Source organism: Macrobrachium rosenbergii, chromosome 10 (genome assembly GCF_040412425.1).
Source record: "Macrobrachium rosenbergii isolate ZJJX-2024 chromosome 10, ASM4041242v1, whole genome shotgun sequence".
Lineage (NCBI taxonomy): Eukaryota > Metazoa > Arthropoda > Malacostraca > Decapoda > Palaemonidae > Macrobrachium > Macrobrachium rosenbergii.
Genome location: NC_089750.1, coordinates 53151845 through 53174208, shown reverse-complemented (window position 1 = coordinate 53174208; position 22364 = coordinate 53151845). Strand labels below are relative to the sequence as shown.

Sequence of the window (22364 nt, the reverse complement as noted above, 5' to 3'; positions counted from 1 at the left end):
GTACTCCTGGAGGGCCTAGAGAAGCCCAGATGCCAGCCATCTTCTGAGCCTCCAAACCTGAAATAGAACAAGATGGCGATACCTCCTCCCTCAAAGGGCAGGAAACCTTCGCCCCCGGAGAGCGGGGGCAGCCAGAGAGATAATATCTCTTGACCCTTCACCGGAAACTTCCAAAGATGAAGCTATGTAAGAATGGGAAGGGGTAAAATCTTCCAAGGAAGAAGAAGCAACTGGATCTTGATGCTTCCTCTAAACAAAAATCCTCCACTGCTCAGGAGGCCAAGAATGACATTCAGAGGGGGAGGGACTGAGCCTTCAACTCACACCCCACCAACCCGACAAAGACAGGGCAAGAGACAAGACAGGAACTGTAGACAGAAACTCCCACTGGTCCCGGAGAGCAAGTCGAGACCAAAAGCACTGTCAAAGATCTTGTGACATCAACTTCCATGTTGAGGGAGAGGGGGAAAACTTGCTAGGTTTAGGCAGTAAGTATTCTTGTACGTCTGAATATAAAATCCTTGCCTGGAAACACGAAAACCCGCCTTGTCTCAAACCTCTCAATTACACAACATCTGAAAGACTAATACATTACAACATTCCAAGAAACTGTGTAGTCAAAAGTAAAAATATTGTTTGTTCATGAAAAGGCATTTCAGAGCAAAGAGGAAAAGAACGTCGAAGAGGGAAGTTCTCAAACGAGGTTGATAGATGTCTAAAAATAGATCAGATGGCATCGAGAGTTGGAAACTATCCCTCCAACTACACAGTTAAGTGAATAAAGAAAACGGAATACACGGAACAAACACTAAGGAGATAGGTGTTGGGTTTGCATAAATACGAAAAAGTAAGTAATACAGGGTCCAAAACCTATACACAGGCTGGCAAGAATAAGTGAATATGTCATTTGTGAGACACAGAAAAACATGTTGAATTGTTTTAATATATCAATATATGCAAAGTATATACAAAAAATACAAAATATATCATAAAAATAAATATATTCAACCACAGAAGAGATAGTCGAACGGCAGGACAGAGAAATAAACACGTCTATACCAGACTGTGGCCGGAGGAAAACTGCGTAGAACTGAATGTATACTGACTTGGTGGGTGGTGCTTCCGCCCCTACTATCAGTAACTGTTACTATAACCTCCTTGCAAAAGTTTACTGGCCAGATTTCCAGCTCGCTGAAAGTTAACCCCATATGTAAAGACCGAGGGTTTGTATTCGTGTAGGAAAAAGAAATTTTAACCCTTAATGGACCGGCATCATCATATGAGTATCTATAATAGGTTTTGAGTGATGTACGGGCTAACTCATATGAGTATTAATATTATGCACCGTACAGCTTGGATGAATTTTGCAGGAAAGATGTTCATAGCACTTCAATGGTGCATAAATGACTTATGGCAAGTGAAGTAGCTCAGCACAGGGCAGAGGGGGAGTATGCCTTGAGACCTGGTGGGGAATGTATTGCCCCTCTCCACCCCATGATGTCTTTTTATTTATTTGCTCATAAATATACCCAGGGATTGCTGTTGGTTTTAGTTCTTACCTTTCATGATAGTATGTCAGCTATAATTGTAATTTTGCCTAGATAAGTGCAAAGAAATATTAGAAAAAACATGTATGCTTCACAAAAGGTTACTGCATCTCCCCACCTCAGTAAATCTCGTAAATACTTTACAATACATATACTCAGAATTTGTTACTGATTTTAGTTCTATATGTATAACTTGGTAAAATTAGCATATTTTTACGAGTGTCTTGTAAAAGAGGCCCCACACACAGTTGTAAATATAGTCACTTGAAACTTCCCCTAGAAGGTAGGGAAAAATTTTTAGAATTTTTTCTTCTTACACCATGTGCATTTGCATATCTTCCTCTTTCCACTGATGTGTTTCTTTCTTAAATCGGCCAACCTTAAAGTTTACCCAGTCTGGGGGTATGCTTGATATATATTTAGCCCATCCCTTAAAGGTTAAGCATTAACCCTCCCAACATGGAGAAAAGAATGAGGTCCAGGGGGAATATAAAAAAAAGGAAAGGATGGGAGGTCCAGAGGGAATATAAAAAAAAGGAAAGGATGGAATTTCCTGAAAGCACCAAACAGCAACAGAGGAAGTGTGATATACTAAGAAAAATTACATTTTTATAATAAAATAAAGTTTTATATATACTATACTTACCATGTAATTACATAGCTATAGTTTCTATTAACTGGCAGCTAGAATTTTTGAAATTCATGATAGCACTACTTTGTTTTGGTTGGGAAACTAAAACCCCGCCCACTTTCAGGATAAGAGAGGAACCAGTCCAGCAAAAAGAGCTCAATATGTTTATGCCTTCCTATCCATGCGAGGGAAGGAGGAAGGGTTCTGATCATGTAATTACTTGCTAAGTAGTATATATAAAATTTTATTTTATTATAAAAATGTCATTTTTATATAAGCAACTTACAAAGTAATTACATAGCTGAATCCCACATTGAAGGAGGTGGGAGGCATGGCTCCATCTATTCAAACACATTAAAAATTGTAATGAAACGAGAATAGAAAAAATGGTAACTCGTAAAATGTTTGCTAGTTCCTTACCTGGCGAGAGAGCTGCTAGAGGAGAGTACTGCCTCTGGTTGGCGCTCATCTCAACCAGTAGTGGCGTGACAGTATAGGCAGGAAGCGCCTGCTACTTAAGGGATTCTTTACTGCGAATGAGTTTTCCCACTGCAGATAAAGAATTAAAAAGTTGCCCCTCCCCTGGGCTCAGAGTAATCAAAGTAGCTGCCTAGACCATGAATTGAGAACCACTTCCCAACAGAAAAAACAAACTGGAGGGCACTCCACACACATAGTACCCCCAAGGGCGGATCAAAAGCAGACAAGGGGAGCTCTGGCACCACTGGGCGCTCCGGTGGCAGTTGGCGCTCCAGCATCAATAGGAGCTCTGGTGCCAATGCGTGTTCCACCGCCAAAGGATGCTCTGGCGCCAAAGGTCTCAACACGGACACAAGAGAGTCGGGTGCTGTGGGAGCAGGAGCTAACAGGCGCTCAGAAGCATGAGGGAGTCCCGAGTCAATAATCGTAGCGGGAGCAGGAAACTCGGGCACTAACATTTGCTCAGTTACTTTCTTAATTCCAGGAGAACGCTGTGGCGGCACTGATGGGGGTTCGTCCACGATCCTAACTGAAGAAGAGTGCTTGCGAGAAAGGACTAGACGTTTAACTGTTGACAGCTGTCCCTCTAACTATGGGTGATACTGGGAGAAACGTTCAGGGCTGTCCCAAAAACTGCAAGGCAGCTTTGCTAGAGAAGATTCCTTGGGCTTCTTTACAGGAATTGCAGGGGAAAGAGACACATCAATAGCGGGTCTCTTCAAAGGACGAGATTCATCTTTAAAATGCCACTGGCATCTGGGACTCGAATCACTTGAAGAAAGACTAGAAGAAAGACAACTCACTTCCATAGAGACGCCTTTCCAGTGGCGCTCTGTCATGACCTGGGAAAAGGTAACAGGACCGACTGAGGAGGGTGACTGCCTGTGGGCAGACCCCACCGACCTCCTCTGGGATACCAGTTTGGCTCCTCCCAGATTTAAGGGAGTTTGCCAGGGACCTTTGCCTAGGAGAATCGACGGGACAGACAGCCACCTCCTCCACTGACACTTCACCAACACTTTTAACACTGCACTTGTCCATAAGGACTTTCACTGAAGCGCCTATCTGTTCCATAGTACAGTAAACCCCCCGTATTCACAGGGGACACGCCGCCGCGAATAGCTAAAACCCGCGAATACTTAGATCCCTTCTAAAAACCCTTAAAACTGCCCATTTTGATGGTTCAAACACAAAAAAAAAACACTAAAAATGCTTATACAGGTATTATCCCACTTACAATGGGGTTAGGCTCGAAAAAACCCATCATTTGTTGGAAAAAACTTATCTCGAATATAGCCTAGCCTACACTAGGGTATTCGGTACCCTGTGTACATATATGGTAGCCTAGCCTACACTATAAAGCATACTCTATACATTATTAATATCAGCTAATTCTGGAGGTTCATGCAGAGTGACTTACGATAATTCAATACAAAGAATAATTGAATAACAAACTAGAATTAGCTTAGCCTACACTATGGTATATCGTACACATACATGGTAGGGTAGCCTACATTATACTGTACTCTGTATTCACATATCATATTATACAAACATCAACATAACGAATATGCATCTTTTCCATAGATCTTTTAAAATGTTATGCCTTAATTCACTGTATCCAATAATATTGTATATATTCTTATACTGCTTTTGAATTATAAATTGCGATCACAGCGATCAATGTTTTGGTTTGGAAATATTTTAAGTGATGTTTATTTTGCTGTATTTAACCAAGACCACTTTATTTAACTCAGTTCAGAGTGCTTTTCTTGCTTCTAGTTAGCGTAAATGAATCTCTAGATACTTTATTTATATGGGTAAGCGTTATTTTTCGTTATACGAATAGTTTTTAAGTCGAATTATAACTTGAATAAGTTTCGTTGTGAAATTAATTTAGCTATTTTTTTCGTTAATAGATGACACTGGCCGTTTGGGGGCGTTCGTTTTGTGTAAAAAAAAATCAAGATTCCATTTGCTATTTTCACATGATTTCATCATAATACGAGCTTTACATATTTATCGTTTATCGGCGTAAAAATAGCAGTAATGTGTTCTTTCATGCCCAGTAGTTTTGATTAAAATACTTTCTCCCCAATTTTAATTACGGTTGAATTTCATCCTTGTTGCCGATGCACGATAATTTATAGTCATTAGCAGCTTGAACATTGTTTTCTCAGCTTCAGCTACAACTTGCAGCTTGAATTTAGCAGTATATTTCCTTGCCAAAATTCAGCAGTATATTTCCTTGCCGATCTTTTATCCATACCGAATAAGGGTATAATGTAAAAATATATCAGTCCTATTCTACTTAACGACATATGTACTATAACCTACGGTAATTGTGTATTACTGTACAATGGTTGAAATACAAGCAAAACGGCTGTTGTTATCCGATTCAGTGAAGCAAAACAACAGTTTCTCGATCGGTTGTTTATGGCTGTACGCATTTACGCAAGAGTATAACGTTACTTTCATCTTTCTCTTTTACTTTTTTAACTCTAGAAGATGGGATAAAGAGATGGAGGAAAAGAAGTTGGTCTATTGTAATTTGGTCTATCTCGCTGCCTGATTTTACGCTGCTGCCTGCGCCCACTTGAAATTTAAAAATATTTTATAAATATTGTCGTATCAGTAATAATTGCTTACCCTATTGCAAAATCAAATTATCATAAGGTGAATTATCGTAACTCGAGCACTACCTGAGTATTTTAATAGTTTTACCACAAAAAGTGCATTTAGTCATGAAAATGAGATGAAAATACAGTAATTAGTATTTCTCAGTGAAAAATACCGTGAATGGGCGAATTTTCAGCGAATAATGTGTATATATGTTCCACAGAGAAATCCGCAAATAGGCAAGTCCACAAACCGTGAGACCAGGAATACGGGGGATTTACTGTATTCACTAACAACTCAAATTTCTTATTAACTCTCGACTCAAGGCTGGCATTGTTGTCAGGACTGGGAGTAAGGGAGCCACGGAGAGGAGATGGTGGAACAGAATGAGAACTGGGATTAGGAGGAATAAAAGGTAATGAAATTATCAGACAGAGACTTAGCAGGAACCTGACTAGCTAACGTCTTTTTACTGTCGGCTCTAGAAGCAGCTGTCCTCTTTTTGTCTCTGTCCAGTTTTCATAAGTGACTAAATTATTTAAAGTTTTCCACATTTTGACACCCCAATGTTCACATTCATTACAAGTCAAGTCTGGCGAACAAATTTGACCCCTACAAGATGTGCAGAGAGTGAGTGGGTCATAACAGGATTTAGTTATCCTCATATAACAGCCTTTGCTGCCATATCGAAAGCCTTGGGAACCAGAATCAGACATAGCAGACAAGTCAAAAGTCAACAAAGCTTAGAATGTCTAAGATTAGAATTATAACAGTCAAATTCAGTAGTTAGGTCTGAAAAAGAACCTGAAACTGTCTAAATATGCCGAAAAGGCTACCATAAAGAGAATACTTCACCAATTGTGGTGCTACGACCAACTGAGAAGCTAAAGGAATCCAAAAATACACTGCTGCTAAAGACTGAAGTACAGCCATCAGCCGGCAGAAACATACTGAGCTCTTTTTGCTAGACTAGTTCCTCTCTTACCCCTGAAAGTGGGCAGGGTTAGTCGCCTAACCAAAACAAAGTAGCGCTACCACGAATTTCAAAAATTCTAGGTGCCTGTTAATAGAAACTTTAGCTATGTAATTACTTGGTAAGTTGCTTATGTAAAACAATACAGTAAGCCTCATTTTAAGCTTTAACCTCAAAATACATTCCAACAATGACCACCACTAACTAAATCTCTCTCTGGCTTAATTTTGCAAATCCAGTGAGACAAACAAGTTGACCTATGCCCTCTATGTAGTGACCATTACTATTAAAACCACAGCAACTGCTTGAACTTTCCCTGACTATGAACACCTTAATGTCACTATAAAATGAGAAAGTTGTATTTGGATTAACAAACACAAAAAGAAAATACCCTTACCATATGGATAATCAATCTGCTGTGGAATGGCAACTGCTGTTATTTCCTCGCCAACTTCTGAGTCCCCAAGCAAAGGATGTTTTCTTTCATTAAAATTCACAACTGGTGTCCTTGATAGTGCAGTGGCTAGGTATGGACGCCACTGAACTCTAGGAAATGATACTTCATTAGCCCCTCCTTCTGAAATTGAAAATAAAATAATGAACATATTAGCGTGGGAATGAGGAACAATAATAACTACTAAGCCTATAATTCACTGCTAGGCCAATTACTTCTATATGAAATATCTGTAAGTTGATGTTCCACAGCAAATCAGCTTCTAAAATTCTAAACTAAGAGGAAATCTCCCCTTTTGGTACACAATTATGCCAAATTCCCCCATCTACTAAATGGCAGCCAATATCTTTACCAGATATGTCAGGAATTTGGCAGATATCTTTACCAAATATATGTCAGGAAATTGGCAGATTTTACAAAATATGAAAATAATTTCAGTTTTAAAACTGTAATGCCATACAAAGATGACAGCTAAACTGACCTTCATCTGGCATACCAGACGAAAAAACTCTAAAAGCAGTGTTTACTCTGTGGCGCATTCCTCCACTCTGCTGAATGTACAACTGTTTCTGATGAACACCAACATATAAGGCTGGTTGCTTATGGTCATCTGCTCCCTACAAAAAACAATAAAACAAAACTTGCAGCAAGTGATTATTTTTCTACAATAGCTATTCTCTTAATAACTACTGTAAGACTAGGTATTTCTAATACATCACTAAAATCAGCATTTCCCACGACTGGGTTAGACATCAAAATAAATTCTTTCCATTCTCATCTCTCTTAAGCACTTTTAACCTCACTTCTCACCTGGTTCACAGCCTTAACCTATACTTTTACCTGGTTTTCTGCCACTTCCACATTTATCATTTCTCTAATTGATCACTCATCTCTACTCATAAGGTCCCAAACAATCTCAACCCTAGAGATATCAATCAATTTATCAGCCTCCAAACACACATCTCATACCTATTTCCTTATCGTATGACAGAATATTCTAAGCTCACTCAAGTCATGAACATTGGGCTTCTGTTATAACACCTCAGAATTACTGATACTGAAGCACACATCTAACACAAACTTTCAAAATTTTTGCTACTGATCACTAGTGCAACAATTTCTCCACCTAGTCCAGAACACTATTACTACTTTATTAAGACTCTTGAATCTGGCATCACAAATTAGCATGTCAGTTAACAGATGCATTCTTCCTTCCCCAGGGACTGCCTTTGCACCTTAATATAACCCTTCCATCTCTTTGCCATTAGCTCTTCTTATATAGGTATGGGACGGAAACCTCTAACTACAGTTAAACTTTGCACTCTAAGCCTTTTCTGTGACACTATCTGTTCCATTTCATATATGGTAGCTACTGCTTTCACCCTTACACCATGCCCACAGCAGCTCTTAAGCTCTTTCCAGTATTTGGTTTTGCTTTGCTTCATTTTATTTACAATTCTCTCCATTTCGTTTTCCATCTTTTCAATGTTTATACACTCCTTTCTTTGATTGTAACTTTCTGGCATCTGCCTTTCTTTATTCCTTTGTAGCTTCCTCCATTACTATAACAAACAATAAAAGATTCAGTGCTGATCCTTGATGGACACCAATGTCCATTTCAATCATACTCTTGATAAACATGCAATGTGTGCACTGCTCATCTTACACTCAATGAGTTTCCTGGCCAGTGGAACACAAGGTAAGCAAGTGCTGTGGTTTTTCTCCTTGCAAGATCATTCATGATGCTGTGACAGAAGACATTCACATGAAGCAATGTTATTTTATGCTTAATATCTTTATAAGAACAAACAGCTTCCTCTTATCTGCATGGTACTCTTACATAGTTGTCCAATTTCAATAATTGCTTTTGTGGTTCCCAAACTAGGCTGTTAATTTAACCAATTTTCCTAACCTTGCTCCTGCCATCTTCTCCATTACCTTCATGCATACCCCAGCAGTTTTACTCCTGAATAGTTTCCCTCCTGTACTCCATCACTTTACTCTGTTGTACTTGGGCCAATTCTTCCAAGATAGGTTCTTCAGCTGATGTTAAAAAATCCTGTTATTCCTGGCGGTTACCAAGACTTTTCCCTTTTTATTTCCTCAAGGCTCTCCCAGCCTTTCAAATATCAAATTTCCTGTAGTTTCCTCCGTGAAGTTAAATTTTCCAGGTTTATATTCATTTTCTCCATTTAGATTATAAAATCACTGCATAATTTCATTACTTTTCCCCTTTCATCCTTAAATTCCCTGCTTTTATTTTTTTAAGTCTATCCTTTTATCATCTCTTCATCTTTTCCATGCTTCCCTACAGTTCTTTCTTCCTTAATCTGTTGTAAGACTCTGATTCTGTTCCTCTTACATCTTCCTCTTTACATTTTCCAACTGCCTCTTGGCCTCCCTATTTGTTTTTTCCCTACCATGTCCTCTGCCAGAACTTAAGGATCTCTGTTCTTCTTCAAGTATTTACCACTCTGTTAAGACACACTGAGCACCAGTGAACAGTATTTAAAAATCCCCGTCTGATGGTTTATGTTGATTATGAGATGGCATCTGACAGCATCCACCAACCAGTGTTATGGAAGGTCAAGCATCACTATGGCATTCCTGTTTAATATGTAAGGCTGGATGAACTTATCCAAGAACAAAGTAAACACAAAGAAAATTGTTGATAAGTCTGTCAAGAAAATTTTCAGGAGGGTGGTGAATGGGAATGTTATTTCACCTTTGCTCTTTGCCTTCTCAGATTTCTCTATGCAAAAATTGTTTAACCAGTCACTTTTTCAATCGCCTTTGAGAGAATGTGTTATCCTTCTCTATCCCTTGGGTGAACGTCAAATTTGGATGAGTACTCTGCTAATTTTCTTTCCAAGTTTTTGTGTTTATCCCTAGTTTCAAAGTATCAACAACCACATCTTCACATGCATGTTGAAGATTTAGTGCTACAAATAAAAGGGGATGGTTTGTATCCCCATAGGAATAAAGGAAAATTAAACAATGGGCAGGCTGAATAATTTTCCTCGTGGTCTCATTTCTAACTCTATCTTGTCACAAGACAATATTTTTGTCAAAGATTTCTTCTCATATTGACAAATTTTGGTTTAGTTTCAGTCATGCCATGATTCTCGTCCATATAGCAATACAGATCTTGCTAGACCTATGTAAGTCTGTATGGCTTGGAAATCATACAGAAAAATAGCATACAAGAGGAAGATTATACACAGGTCTACTAAGATCTGTCCTGCTATATGGACAAAAATCATGGTGTGACTATGAAACTATGCCAAGATGTGTAAATATGAGAATAAAGCTTCATCAACAATAAAATTATTAAAAGTCCAAATACAAAATAATAATCAGAAATGAAACCACCATGAAAATTACTTAAGTTCCATATGTACATGAAGTAATGATGAAAGGGGGGATGGAGACAGCTTGGACATATCCTTCTCACAACCCTTGGGAGGATAATAAGTGATAGTGTAAGCTGGGCACCTGAGGGCACCAGAGATGCTGGAATATCCAAACCTTCCTGGATGAGATCTGTGAGACAGGAAACTGGATAAGAGTGATTCTTTGTGGAAAATGAAACTCAAGAAGATATAAGCAGTGGAACTTCACAAAAGCCCTTTGCATCACGCATCACTGATGATGATGATGATTATCATTACTGTTAATATTAAGTAGTTTAACAGGAAAACACTCACTGTGGGATTCTTACACACTGTGTTCAGTATCCTTAGTCCTACAAGAAAACTTTACTGTGCAGCGGACCATCTCCAATTACTACTACTATTCTTAAAATGGCAAGAAATCTTCCTCCTAATCAATCATTTTGCATAATTAATTGAGTATCTGTGTTGTCTTTTATACCACATTTAGTTTCCTGCTACTTGGCTGTGACTATATACAGCAATCATACTCTCAAACCTTGGAAAGGGTCATAGCTTTTGAAGCATGATTTTTCAGTCCTTGGTTCAAATTCCCTTGCTTTATTTCATATATAAATTTCTAATCATTTCTGCTTTCTTCTTTCCCTTCTTCATAATATTCAGTGGAAGTTTGAGATTTTACTTGTTTTATGAAAATATAGTCATTATCAATTTAGATAATAATACTAATACAGTAATATTGTAATAATGTTGATGCCATTCACTTCAGGATAATTGCCCCTTACTTTACAAGATGCTTAGGGGGTGTGGCCTTCTGGTAAGTTGTAAAATGTAAGAAGTAACAAAGGCTCCATAAGTTATAAGTTATACATAACCATTTAAGATATCTCACAACTGACTGTAATTCCAAAAAATTTGTATCCTATGTGCAATAACTGCATGTAAATTATTCATACCTGTAACGTAGTATTTTTAATTTGTTTCACTCAAGTCACGAAAAGCTGAATTAGGGTCTTTTCCTCCACCATGGGTTTCTCTGTGTTTAAGAGGTCCCTCGCCCATCAGTGTTTTTTTTTTTTTTTTTTTTAATCTTTTCATGTTTTGGTCGTTCGACGGCTCGGCTCCCCTTGGCTTATTATCTCATTCTCACATACATCGTGGGAACCTTTTTGGGCGAATACTGAGGATTGTGCTCGGCTCTCTCATACGGGAAGGGCAGCTTTTACCTACAGCTTTACGTTTGCAGTTCCTTTTGGGAGAAATAGATCACAGCTTTGGAGAATTGTTTGTGGGATGCCTTGGTGCTTGCCGTAGTCCCTCACCCACGGAGGATTACCTTTGTTTGTTCCATGCTGTGGGTTGTGCTCCTTCGCCTCCCAGAGTTCTCCGCTGTTTTCACCTGCTATATCTGCTCGACTGGTGGGTGTGATTTTGGAGCCCGCCCTGCCACTGCTGTCGCACTTGTCCTCCAGAGTTATGATAAGGCTTACTCTGTATGATACACTTGGTAAGGCCATATGAACTATTCACTCTTCTTTGGGACACCACTGACGAGTCAGTTTTCACCCTGCCGGTGTAGTTTCTTTGTGCCTTTAGACAGCCTTATGATGCATTACTTCAGTGCTCCCTCCCAGCATTGATTTATATATATTCTTTATGGCATCATCAATTATTAGTATAAACATTAGTTTTTTGTTGGATATTGTATAAACTGTAAGAGTAGGTTTAAGGTTCTCTTCTTTCTATTTCCTCTCACTCTTGTGTGCTAGAGTTAATTACATAATGGTGTGTAAGATAAATTCCTACCTCTCCCTAATTTCTCTCCCTTCTACTTCATGAGTGAAAGTTAGCTAGGCGAATGACGGTGGTATTTGTGTATTGTTGTTGAATGTGTTTCTATCCACCTAACTATTCAGCTTTTCGGTGACTGTCTAAATTTATCAAGGTCTCATTTGTAATAAATTTGTATGCTTATTTTCTAGTACAGTATTTTTTTCCCTCTTTGAGTATTCCATATTGTCCTCTTATACTACTGTGATCTAGCTCTTTGGAGTATTCTAAAAATATCACTGTGGCCCAGATCATTAAGGTGTGAAAGAACCTGATTTGGGTAATATCTATATGAATTATTGTACCGGTCAAAGATGGTCATTACATATGCTACACTGATCTACACTTATCTTTCAATATTAAGATATTAACTTGCAAGATACATCACTTCAAAACAGACAGCCTAGCAAAATACTATCATACACTGATAACTGGTAAGTGACAAATTCTGATAAACTGAGAAGTTAATTTTACTGTAATATCTGTTAAACCACAACATAATTAACAGGGGAAGTGATTAAGGATCGGTTTTATCGTGACATGGAAAAAGCCTATTCATGCCAAAGTTACCATCAAAGGAATAATTATCTAGTATCAGACATATTTTTGTGCTTATTAGTCTTGCTGTAGAATAATACTGTGAACTTAGCCTGTAAATATTATTACAACACATGACTATAACCAAAAGTAATATGAATCCCATGAACTAATGAAAAGAAAACAAACCTGGGATCTGTAATGTGAATCAGGCAAACCATTGTCTGGTGTCAAAGCAGGAACACTATTGGTGCTAAACAAGTCAATCTGCTCCAGTTCTCCATTGACCACCTTCCAAGCATTAACCACAGGAGATGTCAGCTAGGAAGAAATGAGGGTCATGTTGACAACCAAAGCTCCAAGATAAAAAATATATTGAGCAAATTACATTATTCCAAATCAATATCATAGCTCAGTTCTATAAATTCCATATTACCAACTGCATAAATTACAGGAAAATACACAGAATGCATAAGATACCTTCTGCTGCCAGACAAGCTGATTTGCCCTATCCATCCCCATGACAATTCCTTCAGGTATTATAAAGTGCAGAGATGGCAATTCCTCCACTTCAACATCTGATGAATCTACCCAATCGCAGCCTCCCCCAGCCACATTAATTTCATGCTGACCAACGCTGAAGTTCCATCTAGAATTAAATAAAAAATATGACATATGATACAAATCAAGAGCTTCCTACTTACGTACATGTTCACAAAACCAAGAGATATAAAAAAATGGAAACCATATTAATATTCAAATCACCATTTCAACAAATATCTTGACTTATCTTCTGGCTGCAGTAACAAAACTCTCAATAATTAATTGAGGCACAGTATACCCTGTTGGAAGATTGCTTACAGTAGTGAAGGTTCACAGAATCCCTTTGGCACCAGCTGCACTGCTTTCTGCCTTGTATTTTTCACTGGTTCTTAGGTTTCTTTGCTTGAAGCTGTCTAATTTTTTCATCATTCACTTTGTTTCATTTCAAATATAGTATAGTCAAACTTAAAATATCCAAACTACCACCAAGAGGAAACCCTGCTTGGATCTCCATAGTTTTATAGTAGGCAAGCTTATGAGACGGTTTTAGTCCAAATACTACCTTGGTTCTTCTAATTATGTCATTAATATTAAAATCATAATCATTACAAAAGTATATAATATAAAACAACTTCATTTAAGAGAGAGACTGTGGGGCCAATTTTCTGCTGCTTTCTGCGCTCCCCATTCTCTTGCATTTCCTTTAAAAAAGCATTATGATATTTTATACACTTTATGTAGCAAAGTGCTTTATAGCTATCTATTCTGACCTATTACATAGCTATCTATTCTGACCTATTACATAAGTCTTTTAGTAACTGGTTTTATTATGAGTAAACATTAATACCAACTTTAAATCTTAACCATTTATACAGTTAGTCTCTCATGGCTAAGACCACATCATCAAACACTAAAATACCAATGTACTCCACTCATGAGGTGGATGCTATGCTCCAGGCCTGGGATGGCTTCGAAGTTTACACTTTTCCCGTCTGGCCTACGGTGTCAGGTACTGGTGAAACTTCACACTTCAGCTATTCCCAGATAATACTCATCACTTCCTTATGGACTGGTTTCCAGACCTGCACCTATTTATGGACAATCCTAGAGTCCTTCCTCCTTGAAGGAAGTTTCTAAAGCAACCACATTTTCATTTATTCAACAAATATTCAGAATTTCTTCATCTTCCAGATGTTGCAGCCAAAAAATCACTGCCTTTTGCCAATCCCCTACCATTTTACCAGGAAAAGAGAGTAAGATCTGTTGCCTGGTGCAACCAATCAGGTCCTCCACTAAAAGCCTCTGCCCCAGTCTTGGCAGACTTCTTCTACCAGATGAACGTCAAGCTCAATCTCTCTCAGTTATTAAAGGTTACTTGATAACTCTATCCAAAGATTTCCTTCAGCAAGGAGTTGATTTATGTCAGAATATCTAAGACTTCTTTTATCACTATGCCCAGTTGATTTCTTGGACTTCAGTTAGCTCTCCAAGTTGGAATAAGCTTTGGTTTTGCACAGCTTCACCAGATCTCATTATTGGATGACTCCTTGTTGATTTGACCCTAAGACATTGTTTTTGCTGGCCCTTGCCTCCTCTTAGCATGCCAGTGAGCTTCATGCCTTGGCATGGAAGATCTCATTCTAGTTTTTGGTATTCCACCAGGCTTCTGTTTGCTCCAGATCTCCTGGCAAAGTCTAAGTACTCAGAGAAATGTATTTCAACCACTGATTTCTTCACAATTCCTGCCTTACCTCCTCCTTCTAACAAGACTTTTCTTCTTTGCCCTGTCAGAGCCATCAGTCAACTTTCAGTTCAATCAGAGCTTCAACCTTTCCCCTTCTCGCCTCTTCCTTTTAAATAGCAGCAGAATTATTCCAGTCTTAAAGAGCATCTATTCTTATTGGCTCAATCCAGTGATCTAACGTGCTTACTGGGTTGTTTTACAATTAGGGCTCTCCTCCCACCTAAAGACTAGGGTGCAAAAAGTACATGCCCTTTTGTCCAGGATGGCCTTTAAGTTCAAATTGGAACTCTCTGCCATCCTTTGAGCAGGTACTTTGCATTGTTAGAACATTTTCTTGTGACTTCATCCATCTAATGTGACCCATATATTTTTTGATCTGTTGGCTGGCCCCAATAGTTGCTATGGGACATTTTATTAGTTAGAAAGGAGATAATATACTGTATTTTGTTAGTTAAGAAGGAGGGTAATCAATCCTCTTCATCTTCATAACCCTCATTCCCCTGGTCAATTTTACACATCATGGACATGTCTTCCTAGAGCATCTATCTTCATGCCTCAAGGTGGTTTACGATTACCTTGCATTTGGACTTCAAATATTCTGAATTAGCATCTCAACCCACTGCTCTATGAAAACTCTAATTCTGCCCTTGAAAATATAAGTTTTGCTCTAAAATTCTAAGGTTCTGCCAGACACATCCAGGGAGAAAGGATAAACATCTGCTCTTACAAAACTTCTCTTCTCTTCTCTTCAATCTGCTCACTCTTGCCTTTGTCCACCCACCAAAATTGCAATTCAGGCCATTTATGATTAACAAATTTGCAATGAATAAATTATATATTTTCCCATGAAACAAATTTTCTATACAAACCCAATACAGGCAGTCCTCACTTGTCGGCAGCATCGATTAATGGCGTTCCGGTTTTGCAGCGCTTGGCTAACAACCTCATTAACCAGATTTTCGGTGACAGCGAGCGATTTTCGGCGTTGGTAAGCGGTTTATCGGCGTCGGTGAGCAGGTTATCACCACTGGTAAACAGTTTATCGGCGCCGATAACCGGTTAACGGCGCTTACAACGTCATAAACGCCATTTATTACTATAATTATCGGTGATTTTCGGTTATCGGCGCTTGGCTGGGAACGGAACCCCTGCCATTAATTGAGACTGCCTGTAATCATAACTTAGCATCCTCCTCTCTCCCCCAAACTCTTTGGTAAATGATGTCAAGTGGGAGAGAGAAGTGAAGTCTGGGAATGAACAATGGGTCCACTGTCTTTCAGAACTTAGCAAGTTGGTTCAGCCACAAAGGTACTGCATGGAATAGAGCTATTCTTGATTAATGGGTGAATATGAAAATTTTTTTTTAGGTTTTTTGAATATCAGGTTTATTTACTTTACAGTAGCATATGTGACTAAAACAAACAGGTACTGCCATAGTGAAAGTCATTTTCCACAAATGCAGAAAATCCAAAGTAAAATGTGACAAACCTCTATTTACAAATGAAAATCTTACTGTGGCAGAAATAAATATTTGTTTTCCTTAAAAATAAAAAAAGGAATCCATAGTAAAATCACCTTACCTTTCATCACCAGACTTTGGATCAACAGCTCGCACTGTCTGGGTAATACGTTTTACAACAAGTAACTGAGATGGTTTTGAAGCTGTACGCTGACGTTTGCAACCAGATGAATTGCAGACATACATCAGCTTTCCCGTGTCTAGTGCCATACCCCAGACTTCAGTTGATTTTCCACCTAGAATTTCAAAGTCAGTCGAGTAAGAATAAAATACCTTGCATACCCAATATAAATATCATAAGCCATAACAGTGCATCAGTTTGATGGGAATTATTTTAAAACCTCTTATAGAGAACAAAAGTAAATACAGAGTAAAAATAAACAAAGAAAATAAGAAAAAAATTTTAAAATTATAAGATAATTTAAAGATAGGAATTTTTATATAACTCTAGCTAGAAAAGTTTTGACTTTTTGGAAATCGTATGGCGCGTAATATTAATACTCATATGAGTTAGCCTGTCCATAACTCAAAACCTGTTACAGATCGTCATATGATGATGCCCATCCATTAAGGGTTAAGCATTACTTGCATGCTGACAACTTGGACCAAAATTTGAGTAAACCCAGAAATCTACAAAAAGCACTTGTACACAATAGACTGTTTATTTGGTATTTAAGATTATGAAGTCTGAGAATGATATATTTCTCTTAATACCTAACCTTTCATCTGGATTTGTTACTTTGTTCTACCTCAATGAGGTAATCGACAACCCCACATAAGGTTGGAATCAATCTACATGTTCTACGCATTACCTCATGTACAGTAGTATGGGGGAAGGGGGACTGTTCATTAAAAAGCTTTCAAAAGACAATGTGAAGATCAAATGACATGGGATAAAGGAGAGAGTTAATACAGTATAAGGATAATGAAAAATAATCAACAAAATAATTTCAATAAACAACAGTGACCTGCCTTATCTACATTCTGAATTACAAGAACTGGAGAGTACAGCTACTCTCTTAACACCCAAAGAGACAGGATCTCAAGAATGAGTCTACACATCAAAATGCAAATCATCTATGGAAATATATACATGAATGAATGCCCGTGCATCTGAGCCATGTTATACGACAGGAGTTTACCCAAACCAGTTACATTTCTAGAATGTCAAAGACCTGGCCACAGGATCTGTTACCAAATGAGGGGTGAAAATTGCAGAATGATAAAACGAAAGAGGTTGAATTTATATGGGAAGACACCAAGGTGACACATGCACAGTAAAATAGTGTAAAGCAATGCAGCGATAGGCACCAGTACACTGTGGTGGCAATTACTAGTGTGGGTTCATGTGATTGAATTTTTGTTTTTGCAGTTGTGATTTTTTTTTTATGTTTATTTTATGTTTTTTGTTGTGAATGTCTGATGTAAAAGTTCATGTTTGTTTTCTTTTTTACTTTCAGTTTGCTTGAGAGTGTTAGGTAGAGTGAGTGGCTCCCCTTCACCCAATCTGTGGTAGGTTTCATCTGGGTAGGATCCCTTCCCTATCAGAAGCAACATCGGGAATAGATATCCACCAATGGGAATTGTGGTGGAAATAAAAGCCTGCATTTGCAACTGACAAATCAGTCAAACAGCTGGTGAGACCAAATCCATTTCCATGTTCCATTCCAAGTTGTACATAACAATTACTGAAGACAGTGTCTGTCCCAAACTGGATGGGGATCACAGAAAAGTGAAGTGCTTTGGTGTAGAAAAGGCTGCATTAAGAGATTCTAAAGTAATTTCTGCCCTCAGCTTGGATGTCATAGCTAAAATAAACTCTGTGGTGATCCCCAAAATATGTGTTGACTTTCATGACTGTCTTTGGATTATTCTGAGATGAAGTGCTGAGAAAGATAAGGAACTATTTTGGGACATGTGCCAGATATTTGTTAATAATATTTTGATTATTGGTAGTATTAAGTTAGGCTAAGTTAAGTATAGGAAGACTGTTTTGATAAACGGTAATTGTAAGTACGAAATAACTTTGGTTAAGTATTGAAAGACGATAATTGATAAACTGTGATAAATGTGAATAAAATTAGGATAAGGTTCTGTTTGAAGGTCTTCGGACCACTGTAATATTAAGGTTATTAAAGTAAAATACTAGGTAATATTTGAGTTTTCTTATTAACCTCTAAATCTGTTCTCTGACATCTCGCCTCCAATAGTGTATTGAAAAAAGCCCCTACATAATAATTGGCGCCTAACGTGGGGTTCAATAGTAAAGTAAGAGTGGGGTACATAATTGGAGATGGCCCAGGGAACAGGTGTGGAAGATGTTGGGTCAGGAGAAAGGGAACAAAGTTGGAAGCAGAGGCGGGATAGGCTGACGTGCATGATGATCAGCCAACGGGGAGCCCAGGAAAGGGAAAGTAGACTGGTTATAAGGATAGAGGCGGCGTATGAGAAAATGGGTGAGATGGCGAAGAAAGTGGCTGAGATGGCTAAGAGTGGTCCCAGTGTTGTGAAAGGTGGTGAGGACCCTGAGGCAAAAGGTGCAAAGGAGAAAATCCCTGAGAAAGGGGAGTTGTCAAGTAACAGTAAGGGAGTAACCACCATGGATGAGGATGGTATGAGTGAGATGAATGAAAGTGATGAGGAAGAGAAAAGCAAGAAAATATTGTCATTTGGAGTATCAATGTTAAAACACTGTTTACCTCTTATTTAATTAATTGAGATAGCTAGTCTGCTCAGGACAACATGGCTATTTTTTATCTTTTACACCTTACCAAGAGAAACAAGACTCATATTTCACTGTCCAAAAACTAACAATGCAAAATAATTTATAGTTTAGTCAAATTTTGAGAACTTTCCCTAAAAATTTCCACTTACAACACAAATAAACATCAAAAAGTTATGCTGGCTTTACCATGTGCACAAATATCAAGCAAGCAAACTATCCACATAAAAACACCACACTATACCTGTAAATATAGTATCCGAGTTAAATTTGAAAGAAGAATGCAAGAGTGTTTCAGCAGTAACTGGTAAAGCCTCTACCATATCACCATCACAGCGGTATATCCCACCATCGAGTGAAGGGATCAGACGCACCCATTCTCCACGAGAGGTTACCTCTAACTGAAATAAAATAAAAATTTAATAAACCAAGGAGTGCATTGAAAATAGGAGAATGTAACACCAACTACATTTATGTACAATCACTCAAAAAAGTTTTGCAACATACTTCAAAACTTTTCGGACAACAGCTTGTAATAGCGACATCTGGCGCTATTTGGCAACTCAGTTGTATGAAACAACTGAACACTAGTGGTGGGTCCGAGAATTACTCTGTTTCCCTTTAAACAGGACTTTTTCTGATACTGCTTACTGTTGTCATACTTTACTTAATAAAAGGATGTTACTATAATACTTCAGAGGTCATCGCTGTTCTTATATTTTAATATTTTCATCTCCAACTGCCATCACTATCGTTGTTTTATCTCCTTCATATGTGTGAACTTGTAGACATAGACCTACGACTGTTATAAGTTGAACTATTAGTCTTGTTAACATCAACAAATACGGCTTTTGTAAAGATTTGCTTGCACATTATTATTAAAATCAAATTTTTGAATGACTAATCCTGTGTATATTGTGAACTAGTGAAACTTAATATAAAATATACTGAACTAGACTAACAGATTTCACGTCTGTTTTGTAATACATAGACTATAATGTTTCTGTGGTACACACACACACACAAACACACACATATATATATATATATATATATTTAATGCCATTATCATGTGTAATTTCTCATTTCTTTCATTGCTACTTAGGCCTATCATTTTGAGGCCTCTTATGAAGTTAACAATATATAACGCCTATTTTTGTATTTCTTATTATCTAAGTTTTTAAAGAATTAAAATTAGCAAGAAGTTCAACATTAATTTAGTTAATGCTAAACGCCACCAGTGAAGAAGACTACCATGCTCATCAGTGGAGAATGTCTGCTCCTCATCGCAAAAGATGATTCTTACAGAAATCATCGGCCACTGGATTATAACGCAAACCCTAGCCTCTATTCTTTGTGTTTCGCTAATATGAAGCGTTTCTTGGCAGGAGTATGATGAAATAATATCTTGGTCTCATGTAGCCTGTTACGGATGGTTTGAGCAGCAACTTGAAGGGAAAGCGTAATGTTCTCTCTTTATGGCAACACCGGCTTGTCAGGGGAGTTAGGCGGAGCTCCTTCAGTGATCATCCGATGATGATCCTAAGTAGTAAAACATTGGGGTCGTCCTCCACTTTTGACAATGAATTTATCATATTTTCTCGTTCTCTCTGTTGTTTTATTCCTCTATACATGGTTGTTTTATTTACAACAGTATCTACAATAGAGACATTAGTCTTGTGCAAGCTAATGATTGTGGTTTGGCTGAGTCCGTTGCCCATCTTATCGGTGCAAGTAACAAGACAGTTTAGTTTAATTTTCCTGCCGAATGTGGAGTCACACGATAACATACGACGTTCACAATTTTTTTTTTTTGTTTTTGACAACAATAATGGTTGAATTCTTTCTTTCTTTATTTATATATAATTTCATTGATGATTATTCAATATTATTTTATTAGTCAATAAGCTTTATCTGGATTCGAAATATAGTTTCTTCTTTGACTCTTTTGCTCAGTCATCTGAAGTGAAATTTTTCAAAATGTTTCGTCATTTTTCAGTAATACAAACCATTCTTTTTATATTGTTAACTGTATGATTAATAACCAAAGTCAATAGGAAAATTACATTTCCTGTAAATATCAAAAGAACAAATTACTGTTAGGTGAACGAAAACTTCTGGAACATGTTGCAACACATTTTTGAGTGACTGTACATATACAAATAGCAGAATGTGACACCAGCTACATTTATAACTGTACAAGTTCATTATTACTCAAGTGGTACTGCATGCCTGATTGCAGGTCCATTCACCCCAAACTCAGTATATTTTAGTGCACAATAAGCACATAAAGTACAATCAATGTTGTCCTTACCTTCAAATAAACAACAGGACAAGTAAAGTATTTATATTTTCATATGGATTCACTAATAGGAAACACTGTATTACTAACACATGAAATTTTCTGATAGCTAATTCTTAGCCAAATTTCAGTGTCACTTCATATGCAAAACATGAATTGTGTTTATGCAAAACATGAATTGTGTTTAACCTGCAGCACAACATTAAGTATGATTCAGACATCAAGTAACTGTTAATATATACTTTTAATATATAAAATGCCATACACAATAATATTTATGCACTACATAATCAGAAACAAAGAAAAAAGTAATGATGAACAATAAAACCATTGAAGAAATACAGTATGTATTTTATTACCAAAATACAAACCGCTTATGTTTATAGTAAGTTACCATCTGGAACTAATGAGCATAGCAGCTAACTTGTGAACACTTAAGTTCATTGTAGTTTTTGGTCATTTATGTCCAGTTGTAATCTTTTTATTGCATGTTTTTAATACATTTCATAATATGTACTTCATGATTTTAATACATTTCATAATATGTATTTCATGATTTTAATACATTCCATATGTATTTCATGATTTTAATAAATTTCATAATATGCATTTGGTAATATTTTACTTTTTACAAAACCTTTCTCATAAAGTTTTGTTCTTTACAAACAGCTGGTAAATTTTCAATGGCTAAATGGATGACTGGAATTAAAAAAAAATCTAAACATCTACAGTGTAGTTTTATAACATTAACTTTGCTACTTACTTATCTTAATGTGGCCACTTAAAATCTAGATACTATACCCAAATTCCATACATGTAAGACAGTGATTTATCTAATTAATCCTTTTGCTTTCAGAAACAGCTTTTGCCTTTACAGTACTGATGAGTTTAGCAACCTACACAATGTTCATTTCTTCAACTTCAATCTGCAAATTAAATTTAGATGTGAACTTCCTAACTAGCTTTTGAAACTCAACTGTGGTGAAAAGGAATGAACATTTATTATATTTTAAAAACAAACGTTACAGTCAACTATTATTTTCAACAAGATGACAACTACTGCATTGTGCA

At 37.3% G+C, this 22364-nt stretch overlaps 1 protein-coding gene across 1 annotated transcript in view; it reads right to left on the bottom strand.

Moving 5' to 3' along the window:
- The window catches only part of LOC136842640 (eukaryotic translation initiation factor 2-alpha kinase-like), a 113558-nt gene that overhangs the window by 80734 nt on the left and 10460 nt on the right, over positions 1–22364 (bottom strand). Inside the window, exons 3-8 of the mRNA XM_067110262.1 lie at positions 19236–19392; positions 16331–16505; positions 12944–13112; positions 12653–12784; positions 7186–7321; positions 6648–6827 (exon numbers count right to left, since the gene is read on the bottom strand). Coding sequence (XP_066966363.1) covers positions 6648–6827; positions 7186–7321; positions 12653–12784; positions 12944–13112; positions 16331–16505; positions 19236–19392 — 949 coding nt within the window. The remainder of the gene's footprint in view (positions 1–6647; positions 6828–7185; positions 7322–12652; positions 12785–12943; positions 13113–16330; positions 16506–19235; positions 19393–22364) is intronic.